The sequence below is a fragment of the Phyllostomus discolor genome, chromosome 12 (genome assembly GCF_004126475.2).
Source record: "Phyllostomus discolor isolate MPI-MPIP mPhyDis1 chromosome 12, mPhyDis1.pri.v3, whole genome shotgun sequence".
Taxonomy (NCBI): Eukaryota; Metazoa; Chordata; class Mammalia; order Chiroptera; family Phyllostomidae; genus Phyllostomus; species Phyllostomus discolor.
In genome coordinates this window covers 65,963,364-65,976,832 of record NC_040914.2, presented here as the reverse complement: position 1 = coordinate 65,976,832, position 13,469 = coordinate 65,963,364, and the positions used below count along the sequence as shown (strand labels likewise).

General features: G+C 40.6%; 1 protein-coding gene and 1 pseudogene across 4 annotated transcripts in view; one reads left to right on the top strand and one right to left on the bottom strand.

Moving 5' to 3' along the window:
- ZFP1 (ZFP1 zinc finger protein) overlaps positions 1-9,103 on the bottom strand; it is a 51,061-nt gene extending 41,958 nt beyond the window's left edge. For 2 of the 4 annotated variants that reach the window (XR_004900064.1, XM_036012221.1), the window contains exons 1-2: positions 8,207-8,416; positions 1,380-1,436 (exon numbers count right to left, since the gene is read on the bottom strand). Coding sequence is in view for 2 of the 4 variants with exons in the window: in XM_036012221.1 (XP_035868114.1) it covers positions 1,380-1,436; positions 8,207-8,347 (198 nt within the window). In the remaining 2 variants the exon portion in view is untranslated. Of the gene's footprint in view, positions 1-1,379; positions 1,437-8,206; positions 8,417-8,814 lie in introns of those variants that run through there. The other 2 variants (XM_028502127.2, XM_028502129.2) reach the window with 2 other exon arrangements.
- LOC114488391 lies at positions 8,878-11,631 on the top strand (annotated as a pseudogene).
- Positions 11,632-13,469: the final 1,838 nt, after the last annotated feature.

Sequence of the window (13,469 nt, the reverse complement as noted above, 5' to 3'; positions counted from 1 at the left end):
GGTCCTGGGTCCATGTGGTCATGGGTAAGCCTGGCAGCTGAGGCCCAGCACTACCCACCCCCGTGCTGCAGGCCTGGTCCTGGGCCAGTAGCTTATCTCAGAACTCGGTTTTCCTCACCTTTACAAGGCAGTCCTTACCCATATGGATGTTGGAAGAAATCAAAAGAACTGGGTTTGAAAAAGGCCCTTGTAACCTCAAAGTGCTAGACTGCATACTTCCTAATTACTCTGCAATCTTGGGTGAGCATTTATCCACTCTGGGCTTCAGTTTCCATTTGTAAAAATTGAAATAATAACTGCTGTCCAAAAAAAGAGCAGTGGTTGCCAGGGACTCAGGGGCAGGGGGGATGAATTAATAGATAGAGCACAGAGAATTTTTAGGGGCAGTGAAACTATTCTGTATGACATTAATAATGCTGGATACATGTCATTATGTATTTGTCAAAAACCCACAGAGTGTACAATACCAAGAGTGAATCCTAATGAAATCTATGGACTTTAGGTAAAATATCAATACTGACTCATAAATTATAACAGGTATACCACATTAATGTAAGATGGTAATAAAAGGAGAAACTCCTGGCTTGGTGTGGCTCAGTAGATTGAGCACCAGCCTGTGAACTGAAAGGTCGCCAGTTCGATTCTTAGTCAGGGCACACGCCTGGGTTGCGGGGCAGGTCGCCAGTTGGGAGCGGGTGAAAGATAACTGCTGGATGTATCTCTCACACACTGATGTTTCTCTCCTTCTTCTTTCTCCCTCTCTTCCCCTCTCTCTAAAAGTAAGTAAAACCTTAAAAAAATGAAGTCTATTAATTAGAACAAAACGCATATAAACAGAACAGTATGATTAATATCCTACCTTATAATAACCTATAGTTGTACTTTGTAAATAGGTACAAGTAAACTCTGGAAAGCTACTCAAGGAAGTAATAACAATGATACTTGCGGAAGTTAGAGGAGAATTTAAATACACACCCAAAAGTTTACTGAGTTCTCTGCATCATGTTAATCTGATTAGAAAATAAAATACACACAATGAAAATGCCGCATTTGCACTGAAGAATGCTGTATGAAATAACCACAGACAAACTGATGATGTTTTTAAAAGTGGGTTGTTTCTGCAGATGCTGTCCGAAACACCAACTAAATGAAGGTCCATAAAATATATTCAGACCTAATGCTAGACAACCGAGATAATGGTTCACAACCAATGTAAGGCACTTAATTAGGCTGGTTTGCATTTCAGCTGCTGGTATTGATCAGTAATATTTACTGTGTTTCCTTGAGCTTCACTCATTTATGCTTTTGTTTCATATTCTGGATCCTTATATACTTCCTCAAATGTACTGAAGAGACAAAACTGGGAATAAACAACTCACCTGGGATTTGTTCATTTTCTGCAGCTGCTGGGTAAAGGCACGGGTATGAAAGCAGACCTGGAATAACGCAAAAAGGAAGGCACTGTTTATTAAAGATCTGACCTGCCTCAGAATTACAAATCCCTGCCTGTCGCCTGGGGAAAAAGCGCCTCCTGGGACAGTCACTTTGCCTCTTTAAAAGGAGCAGAAATGCTGCCAGACTGGCAGCCCTCACCTTCAATCAAATATGATGAGACACACCTGAAAAGGCATGAGTAACACCACCCACTACCAAGAGAAGAAGCAATCAACAGAAGCCTCAACTAATGAAAAATATCAGAGAGAGAATTTAAAACAACTATAATTCATATATTAAAAGCTTTAATGGGATGGATGGGACAACCTGAGTAAATAGGGAACTTCAAAAGAGATGGAAACTGCAAAGAGAAAAAATCAGATGGAAATGTTAAGAAAGAAAGCACAACAACCAGGTTGAAAGAATACTTCAACAGGCTCATTGTTAAACTCAACAAAGCTGTGGAATTGTTAAGGCAATCTAAAGATAGCGTCAAAAGAAAATTGCCCCACACTGAAATAGAAATTCAAAGTGGCAGGAAAACAAACACACACACAAACAAAAGGACAGAGCATCCAAGAGCTGTGGCACATATCACCCGCCTAACAAATACGCCTTGGAATCCCAAAAGGAGGGCCTGGACAAGTAGCCCAGTTGGTTGGAGTGTTGTCCAGATACTGCCAAGGTTGTGGGTTCAATCCTGGTCAGAGCACATTCAAGAAGCAACCAATTAATAGATAAATAAGCAGAACCAACAAATTAGTATTTCTCTCTCCCTCCAAGATCAATTCTTTAAAAAAGAAGAAAAAATGGGACAGAAATATATACAGACACAATGGCCAAGAACTTTCCAAAGACAATGAATATCAAAGCACAAATCCAATAAGTTCAGACAATTTATCCCAACAAGATAAACCCCAAAAAGCAAAACAAAACAAAGATACATGTGGACACATCCTAGTCAAATTGACTGAAGACCAGTCAAAGGGAAAGTCTTGAAAACAGCTAGAGGAAAAACAGACATTATACACAGAGGAATAAATAATCACAGCCAACTTCTCATCAGAAAATATGCATATACAAGTCAGAAGACAATGTACTGACATCTTTAAAGTGCTTTAGCAAAAGCAAATAAGGAAAGAAAAGCCTATCAACCCAGAATTCCATTACCCAGCCAATATATCTCTCAAAATAAAAAAAAATAAAAATCTTTCAAACAAAACAGAAATCACTGCCATAGACCTGTACTACAAGGAATATTCAAAGGTACTTCAGTCAAGATGGCAGTATTGGTAAACACAGCTCACCTCCTTACACAACCACATCAAATTACAACTAAAATATAGAACCACCATCATTCAGAACTATCAGATATGGAGCTGAATGAAGTTTACAACTATAAATTAAAGAAACCACATCCATCCACATGGTAGGAGGGGCCAAGATGCAGAACGGGCTGGGTCCCACGTCCACGTGTGGTGGATAAAATTCAGAAGAGCTATCTTGGGAGCAAGGAGAACCAACCTATGCCAGGCTCCCCGTGCCAGGAGATTAAGTCCCCATAACTTCTGGCTGAAACACCAGATGGGGTTTAAGTCAGTGGAAAGAAACTTCCAGAGTCCCAAGCAGTTCCTCTTAAAGAAACCCACACACCCTGGCTGGCATAGCTCAGTGGACTGAGGGCGGGCTGCAAACCAAAGTGTTGCAGGTTCAATTCCCAGCCAGGGTACATGCCTGGTTGCAGGCCAGACCCCCAGCAACCGCACATTGATGTTTCTCTCTCTCTATCTCCCGCCCTTCCCTCTCTAAAAATAAATAAATATTATTAAAAAAAAAAAGAACCCACACACCCGAACTTACTCAGACTCACTCCCTTTGAGCTCCAGCACTGGGTTAGCAGTTTGAAAGGCACCAGTGGCGTACAGGGAGGAATGGAGATGCTGGTATCAAGGCGGGAGCTGTAGAACAGCTTTCTCCCAGACAGATGGGCAGGCAGAGGCCATTGTCCTTTTTCTGAGCCCTCCCTACAAAGAGCCACAGAACCAGCAGGTGGGTGCCAAATCTGAGACATGTCCATCAACCTGGGCCCACCCTGGAGATCCTCTGAGACTCCATCCTGCCCAACTTATGGGCCCACCCAAAATGTTAACCATGACTTTTCCATATGGTCTCGGCTCATGTTTCACAACTTCCTAAATGCTCTCAAACAAGCAACAGCTGGCCTAAACGAGCCCCCCGCCCCTATAACTCTTACTATTTCGCTCCAGGCCTGGCACTAGCAGCAACCAGCCTAGATTCATAGCTTGGCCTCACCTGGGAATCTCCAAGCCCAGCACAAGTAGCAGCCATCTGAGATTGCTTTATAGTTCATGCAGGGTGGCCCCTGGCAGAACGCATGTGGGGGCTGACCTTGGCCTGTACCACCACTGGGAAACAGCAGAGCCTGTGCACCCAGTAGACAGCTACAGACCATGTCTGAGCACTACCACCCTGCTCCTGCACAGTTGATCCTTCAGAGGCCAGAGGCTGGTGACCAGTGGTCACAGCCAGTCCTTACAGCTGACTGGCCTGGAGAGATTCCTCCCAGTGACCTGCCAACAGCAATTAAGGCTCAACGACAAGAGGAGGAATACTCAGCTCACATGGAAGGTACACCTTGAGTACCCAGCTTGGGTGATAGGGGATGCTGTGCCACTGGACCCTACAGGACTCCTACTACATTAGGCCATGTTATCAAGACAGGGAGTCATAGCAGCTCTACCTAATACATAGAAACAAACACAGGGAGGCTGCCAAAATGAGGAGACAAAGAAACATGGCCCAAACAAAAGAACAGATTAAAACAGAAAAAGAACTATAAACAAAATGGAGATAAGCAATCTATCAGCTGCAGAGTTCAAACCAGTGGTTATAACGGTGCTCAAGGAACTTAGTAGAACCTCAACACTATAAAACAGATCCAGTCAGAAACAGAAGGATACACTAATTAAAATAAAGAACAATTTCAGGGAAACTGTAAATTGTAGAGTGGATGAAGCCTAGAATCAAATAAATGATTGGGAAACATAAGGAAGCGAAAAACAACCAATTATAATAGCCAGAAGAGAAAAGAATCCAAAAAAAACAAGGATAGTATAAGCGGTCTCTCAGACAACTTCAAACATTCCAAACATTCACATCATAGGGGGGCCAGAAGGAGACGAGAAAGAGAAAGAAATTGAAATCTATTTGAAAAATAATGGAAGAACACTTCCTTAATTTGGTAAGGGATGAGGACATGCAAGTCTAGAAGCACAGTCTCCAACAAGCTGGATACAAAGACACCTACTCTACGACACATCATAATTAAAATGCAAAGGTTAAAGAAGAGAGACTCTTAAAAACAGGGACAAAAAAGAAATTAGTTACCTACAGTGGAGTTCCCAAAAGACTGTCAGCTGATTTCTCAAAAGAAACTTTGCAGGCTAGAAGGGTTGGCATGAAATATTCAAAGTCATGAAAGGCCAAGACCTACAGCCAAGATTACTCTATCCAGCAGAGCTGTCATTTAGAATTGAAGGGCAGATAAAGAGCCTCCCACACAAGAAAAAACTAAAGGAGTTCATCATCACCAAACCATTATTAATAAAATGTGAAAGGGACTCATTTAAGAAAAAGACCAAAATTTATGATTATGAACAATAAAATGACAACAAATATATATATCAACAATTGAATCTAAAAAAACAAACTAAACAAACAGAAGAACAGAGGCAGACTCACACAGATATAGACAGTGTTTTGATGGTTGCCAGATGGGAGCAGGTGTGGAGGAATGGGTACAGAGGTGAGGGGATTAAGAAGCACAAACAGGTAGTTACAGAATAGCCGTGGGGAGCCAAAGAACAAGAACTTATATGCATGACCCATGGACATGAACAAGGGTGTGGGGACTGCCTGAGTGAGTAAGGGTGCTGGGTGGAGGGGCAATGGATGTAAAATTAAGACAACTGTAATAGCATAATCAATAAAGTGTAATTAAAAAAAACCCAAATATTTAAATAAGTTCTTCAGATAGAAGGAATATGATACCAGACAGAAATCTGTATCTATACAAAGGAGTGAAGACCTCCAACATGGTTAAAAATAAAGATAAATAATAGCACAAAGAGTGAGGTAATGAAATCGGAAGCATACGGTTTTAAGCATCTTACATTACACAGCATAATATTATTTAAGGGTCTACTGTGATTAACTCAAGATGTTTACTATAAACTCTAAGGCAACCACAGAAATTTTTTTAAAAGAGGTATAAATGATAAGCCAACAGTAAAAAGTTGGAATCATTAAAGGTACTTACAGCCCTGGCTGGCGTAGCTCAGTGGATGGAGCGCGGGCTGGGAACCAAAGTGTCCCAGGTTCGATTCCCAGCCAGGGTACATGCCTGGGTTGCAGGCATAACCCCCAGCAACCGCACATTGATGTTCTCTCTCTCTATCTCTCTCCCTTCCCTCTCTAAAATAAATAAATAAAATCTTTAAAAAAAAAAAAAAAAAGGTACTTACAAATCCAAAGTAGTCAGGAGAAGAGGGGAAATAGGGACAAGACCAGATGGGACATGTAGAAAAAAACTAGCAAGATGGTATATTTTAATCAATACTGGTATAAACAATCAATTTAATGAAACAGAACTTGTCAAATTGGATTAAAAAAACAGCAATGCCAAACTATATGTTGTATATAAGCAGTATGTTTTAATATAAAAACACAGCTAGGTCAAAAGTAAAGGGATGAAAAAAGATATACCTTGCAAACACTAATAAAAAGAAAGCTGGAGTTATTTATATATTATATTATATTATATTATATTAATACCAAAAGAGTAAATTTCGTAAGAAATATTACCCGGTATAAAGAATGATAGTTCATAAAAGTAAATGTGTCAAATCACCAAGAACACATAACAATCCTAAATATACAGGTACCTAACAAAAGAACTTCAAAATACAAGAAGCAATGATAGAAAAAGAGACAAACCCATAAATATAGTTGGAGACTTCAAGACTCTTTTCTCAGTGACAGAACAGATGGAAACCCACTAAGGATACAGAAGAACTGAAGCGCAGCATCAACTGCCCTGACCCATTCAGCATTTCTGGAAGAACGCCCCACCACCAGCACGACAGTCATTAACGTACACAGGAAACATTCACCAAAATAAATCCTATTCTTGACCATAAAACAAACGACAGTAAGTTTTAAAGAACTTAAATTTGACAGCACATTCTTTGCAAAAACAGAATTAAAGTAGAAATCAATAACAGAAAGAGATCTGGAAAATCCCCAAGTATCTGGAAATTAAACAACAGAATTCTAAATAAGTAATGGAAATAAATTAAACCCAAAGTGAGCATAAGGAAGGAAATAATCAAGGTAAGAGCAAAACTTAATGACACTGAAAACAAAAAAATCAATATAGAGAAATTCAGTGAAACCAAAAGCTGGTTATTTAAAAAGATAATATCAACAAACCTCTAGCCAAACTGGCCAAGGTAAAAAAAAATGAGAACACAAATAACAAATATCAAGAATGATCAAGGAGACATTACTACAGACACTACAGACATTTTAAAAAGTTATTTTGTAACAATAAACATAGATAACTATTAGGTACACTAAGTAAGGGGAAAAAGACAAATCACAAATATACCAAATTAAAAAGTGGGAGATATCAAATACAAAAAATATATATAAAATAATGGAAAAATTCCATCTTGAATAGCAGTAAAATACTATGTAAGAATAAAGTTAGGGAAATGCATTTCTTTTATGAAGATGATAAAATACTGCTGGTGGGGAGCAAAACAAAAGAGGACATGAACAACTGGGAAGGCCTATAAGACCCAACATCATAAGGGTGTACATTCCCCCTAATTTAATGTAACCATTAATGGGATCATGATAAGAGTAGCAGCAAATGTATCCATTAACAGGATCACAGTAAGAATATCATCACATTTAAAAAAAAAAGATTCTGAAGTACCACTGGGAATCATCAGAAAACTTGGATTGGATTGGCCAAAAAGTCCATTTAGTTTTGTCGATAAAATAAAAGACACATTTTTCATTTTCACCAATAACTTTACAGATCCGGATATTTTGAGTATGTCAACTAGCTATCTCCTGCTATTGCCTTCTACTGGGGTGAGGCCAGGGGTGCTGCTAAACATCTTCCAATGCATTGGACAGCCCCAAAGCAAAGAATTATTTGCCCAAAATGTCAATAGTACCAAGAAACTTCGCAAGCCACTTTTGACACGTTGAATTAGTCACAGCACCTTCTCCAGGCACTGCTCAAATTTTCTGCATTTCAGCTGAGTTTTTACCTTTCTTGAAATAATATAGCACAATACACTGAAAACTGCGTATCTTCTTCCATCTTCAGGATTAAAATGGCTACACAAAAATTCACCAATTTTGATGTTTTTCTGACAGCTGTCCCAATACAATCTAACAAAATTGTTTCAAATAAAGTTCAAGACAGCTAAGCACTACTAGAGAGCCATCTTAAGGAAAAAACTAAACGAATTTTGGTCAACGGATATAATCTCAAAGTGGTGAAGGCTCTGGGTGCCCCAAAAGAGAAGAGCAGTAAATTCAACTGGAGAAATTCAAAACGCCTGCCTGGCAAAAAACTATCAGTGAGAACCATTAAAAGGCAGATGGAAAAAGGCTTGCCATTCATAAAACATAAAGTACCAGCTACCTGCGTGACCTGGACAAATCACTTCACCTTTGTGACCGCTGGTTTTCCTTCTCTTGAAACTGCTATACTAGCGAAGCCCCCAAGGTAGATGTGAGGATTAGGTGAACCCTTAACAGAAAAGGCTCTTGCAAGAGGTCGGAACTTATTCATTCGGGATGTCGTGTGCATCGAGAAACTTGCTGGGCCTTTCAATTCTCCCTCCACCCAGCGAGGCCCGGGGATGCCGCTCGAGGCGCGGCGTGCAGCTAGGTGTGTCCGGCCCCGCCCCTGGCCTCGCCCAGCACTCGCCCGGCCTAGCCACGCGCGCTCACGGACGGACTTCCGGACTCCCTCCAGTCCTGCGGGACCCTCGCCGTAGGTCGGAGGCACTTCCCGGGACAAAGGGAGGAAGGCGAGACTCGCAGACGCGCCCAACCCCTCCGCCGTCCCCGCCTTTGCACGTCCGGCTTGGCGGAGCCCCGCCAACCCCACGCCGAGAAGAGCGCTAGCAGCCCCCCGACACAGCCCCGAGGGTCACCGCCTCCAATGAGTCGCCGAAGTTTGGGATCCCACCCTGCGCGGGCACGAGCCCATCCTTCATCTCCTTCCCTCTGCCCCCCGGCCCCGCGGAGCTGCCTAGCAGCGCCCCCTCATACCTAGAGGGGCAGTCTCTACTCGTGACTCAGTGTCAGGCAGGGTCACAGCACGGGACAGCGAAGATGCACGAAAACCCGGGCCCACTGACCCACTCGCGGCTAGAGGTGGGGGAAGGGCGGCCACCGGCGCGCTCGCAGCCTGCACATGCGCAGACGTAGGGACTGCTCGCGGTCCCAGGGTCCTCCGAGGAGTGGTCCATCAGGTCTTCGAGACTACATTTCCCATAAGCCTGCGGGGCCATGCTGTAGGGACTCTCAGGAAAGTCTTCGCCTTGTTTAGCGGTTCAGCTGAACCCTGGCCAAGATATTCCCTTGGCTAAGACTATCCGTTTTCCCCAGATCAGAGTATGATTTCCAATCACTATCTCCTCTCAATACAAAAACCTGTTTTTTAAATATTACACAGGTAATTTATGATGCTTGTATTTAAAACAGACTATATATATAAAGCAAAGGAAAGCAAATACCCATAATCTCACTTTTCAAAGATAACTGTGTTAAATTCACACCCTTAAAATAAAATTGGCCATAAACATATCATGTGCTGCGACAGCTTTTCTTTTTCTTTTTCTTTTTTTAGAGTAGTTTTGGGTTCACGGTCAAATTTGAGAAGGTACAGAGAATTCACGTATACCACCTGACCCCACATATGTAGAGCCTCCTCCACTATGAACATCCCTACTAAAGTGGCACATTTGCTACAATTGAATGTATATGACCCATCACCCAAAGTCTGTAGTCTACATCAGGGTTCACTCCTGGCATGGTACATTCTATGGGTTTTGGCAAATAATGTAATGACATGTATCCATCACTATATATAGAGAATAGTTTCACTGGCCTAAAAATCCCCTGTGCCCATCTATTCTTTCCTACCTCCTTCTCCCCGAGGCCCTGGCAACCACTGATCTGTTTATTTTCTTCACAGTTCTTGCCTTTTCCAGAATATAAAATAGTTGGAATCATACCATATGTAGTCTTTTCAGATTGGTTTCTTTCACTTAGTAATGTGCATTTAAGGCTTCTCCATGTCTTTTTCAGGGCTCATTTCTTTTTAGCACTGAAAATATCCCACTCTGACTGGTGTTGCTCAGTAGATTGAGTGCTGGCCTGCAAACAAACTGGTTGGATTCCCAGTCAAGGCATATGCCTGAGTTGCTGGCTAGGTCCCCAGTAGGGGGCATGTGAGAGGCAACTGAGCAATATATCTCTTGCACACACACACACACACACACACACACAAAATCCCATTGTCTGGATGTACCACAATTTATCCATTCACTTGTCAGACATCTTAGTTACTTTCAAGTTTTGACAGTTATGAATAAAGCTGCTATAAGCATCCAGGTACAGGGTTTTGTGTAGACATGAAATAAGTTACTCATTTGGGTAAATACCAAAATCATAATTGTTAGATCATACAATAAGAATATGTTTAGTTTTGCTTAAAAAACAAAAGAAAACACCAAACTGTCTTCCAAAGTGTCCATACCATTTTGCCTTCCCACCATCAAAGAATGAGTGTTCCTGTTGCTTCACATCCTTGTCAGCATTTGGTGGTGTCAGTGTTGTGGATTTGGGCCATTCTAATAGGTGTGTAGTGGTAGCAACTAGCTTTCAATTAAAACAATATACAGCCCTGGCTGGTGTGGTTCAGCGGATTGAGCACTGGCCTGTGAACCAAAAGGTTATCGGCTCGATTCCCAGTCAGGGGACATGCTTGGATTGCAGGGCCAGGTCCCCCGTAGGGGGTGCGTGATAGGCAAACACACATTGGTGTTTCTCTCCCTCTCTTTCTCCCTCCTTTCCCCTCTCTCTGAAAAGAAATTTTAAAAATCTTACTTTTTAAAAAAAGCAATATGTAGTCTCAAAAACATACTTGTACTCTTCTTCATGGTGCTCCAGCTCTGGGCTGGGAGGCTGGCCTCACCACCCGGGTGGAGAGACATATAAGGAATTGGCATAAGACAGTCACACAAAATGGAGCTGGAAGAGCCCTTCTTGTACACAGAGATACTTTTGAGAATAATTCAGATACTCCATTTGGTTTCACACCAGAAAACTAGAAGAGGAGAAAGGCAATCATAAAAACCATGCAGAAGGTACCCAGAAGGGCATAAAGCAGCAGCTGTGCTTCTAGTCCTGGGTTTATCCAAAAGACAGAATGGATGGCTGCCTGTTTCAGCTATGAGCAAGGTTGCAGAAGTTTTATGAGTACCTCCAATGAGAGTACGTGAAGTAGCAACTTTTTATACAATGTATAATCAATCCAAAGCCAGTTGGAAAGTACCACCTTCAGGTCTGTACCACTAAACCTTGCATGTTTCAAAACGCTGACAGCATCCTGCAGGCCATACAGAATCATCTTGGAATAAAGGATGGGGAGACGATACCTGACAAACTTTTCACTCTTATAGAGGTGGCATGTTTAGGGACTGGTGTAAATGCACCAATGGTTCAAAATGACAACTACTATGAGGACCTGAAGCCCAAGGATATTGGAGAAATTTTTGAGGAGCTCAAGGCTGATAAAATTACAAAAGCTGGGCCAAAGAGTGGATACTTCTCTGGTGAGCCAGCTGAGGGTCTCACCCCTTTGACTGAACCACACTAAGGACCTGGTGTTAACGTGCAACGGGCTTTAGTTTATTTCAATTGTAAATATGTCACTGGTGAAATAAATACAAATCTCTTATCTAAAAAAGGGGGTACTTGTACACCAATGTTCATAACGTTATTCACAACAGCCAAAAGGTGAATGGAAACAATCCAAATGTCCACCAACAGAAGAATGGATAGATGAATGTGATGTATATAACTCAGCCAAAAAAGAATGAAGTTCTGATACATATTACAACATGGATGAACCTTGAGAATATGCTAAGTGAAATAAGCAAGACACAAAAGGACAAATATTGTCTGATTCCATGTACAGCAAGTTCATAGAAGAGAGAGTAGAATAGAGACACCAGGGACTGGAGGGAGGGAGGCATGGGATGACGAAAAAGTTCTGTCTGGGATGATGAGCAGTTCTGAAAAGAGACAGTGCTGATGGCTATACAGCATTGCTAGTGCATTTAATGCCACTGAACTGCACACTTAAAAATGGTAAATTTCATGTCATGTGTATTTCACCAGAATTGTCTAACATAATAATTTGATTGAAGTGATAGTTGCACAATTCTGTAAATTAGTAAAAAATCAAAGTCTCAGCAAGGTATTTTTGTTATTTATCGTTTGTATAGTTTAGGGTTTTTTTGTTGCTTGTTGTTTGATGAAGTAATTCCATACTTCATCAGAAAGGAAAACAAATTAAAAAAGAGAGACTAATAACTATAAGATACAAAAATGTATTACAAAGCTACAAATAATGAAAACTTTTTAGTACTGGCTTTGGGAATAAAGGAAGGGAGGGAAGGAGGGAGGGAGGGAGGAAGGGAAAAAAAAGAAAAGAAAGAAAGACTTGGCAGTATGGCCGCTCCCCAGTAGCTTGGTTGGTCAGAGAATCACCCCAAAACAGCAAGATTATGGTTTTGATCCCAGGTCAGGGTGCAGACAAGAATCAACCAATGAATGTATAAATAAGTGGAACAACAAATCGATATTTCTCTCTCAAAAAAATCAATAAGTTTAAAAAAAAAAAGAAAGCTTTTGCCCTGGCTGGCGTAGCTCAGTGGATTGAGCTTGGGCTGCAAACCAAAGTGTCACAGGTTCGATCCCCAGTCCAGGGCACATGCCTGGGTTGCAGCCATGACCCCCAGCAACCACATTGATGTTTCTCTTTCTCTCTCTCTGTCTCCCTCCCTTTCCTCTCTAAAAATAAATAAATAAAATCTTTTTAAAAAGTGTTGTTTAAAAAAAAGAAAGCTTTTTAAAAAAGAACTTAGAATATGCATTAATTTAGTGTCTGTTTTCACAGCACTGGTGAAAGGCTGGAGCGTTCCATGACCGCTCCTGGGCAACTGACAACTCGGAGGAAAGAAAGGTTGGATTCCTCAGACTTACATTAGAACAATTAAGTTAAATTTTACAGTGGAAATGATCAAAATAGTTATAAAGAAATAATAGGGGAATGTTTTTGATATTCTTTGAGGGAGAAGGTATGACACCAAGGACAGAATTCCTAAAGGAAATAACTGACAACATCAACTATAGGAAAAAATTAATTTTGAAAAAAAAAAGACTATAAACAAAGTTAAAGACAAACTGGGAAAATATATGTGGTACATGTATGCAAAAAAAGGACAGTCTTAGTTTATTAACTCTTAAAAGTTAATTTAACCCCAATAAGAAAAATAAGCTAAGGTTATAAATAGCCAAGTTAAAAAACAATACATAAAACAATAAATTTATTTAAAATGTTTCTCTTTACTAAAATCGAAGAGGATCAATATTACAACATATAATATCATTTTGACCTATAAGTTTGGCAATATAATGATACCCAAAGCTGGTACAATTTGGAATAATATTTTTTATGCAATCCTGATGGGACTACAATACATAAAATCTTTCTGAAGGCTTCCTTGTATCAAAACTTTAAATTATCATAACCTTTAATCTTGTACAAAGATGCATGTACATAATAGTCTAACATCGCAGCTTATATCTGCCAAACATTGGGGACAATCTAAAAATCTTTTAATAGATGTAAG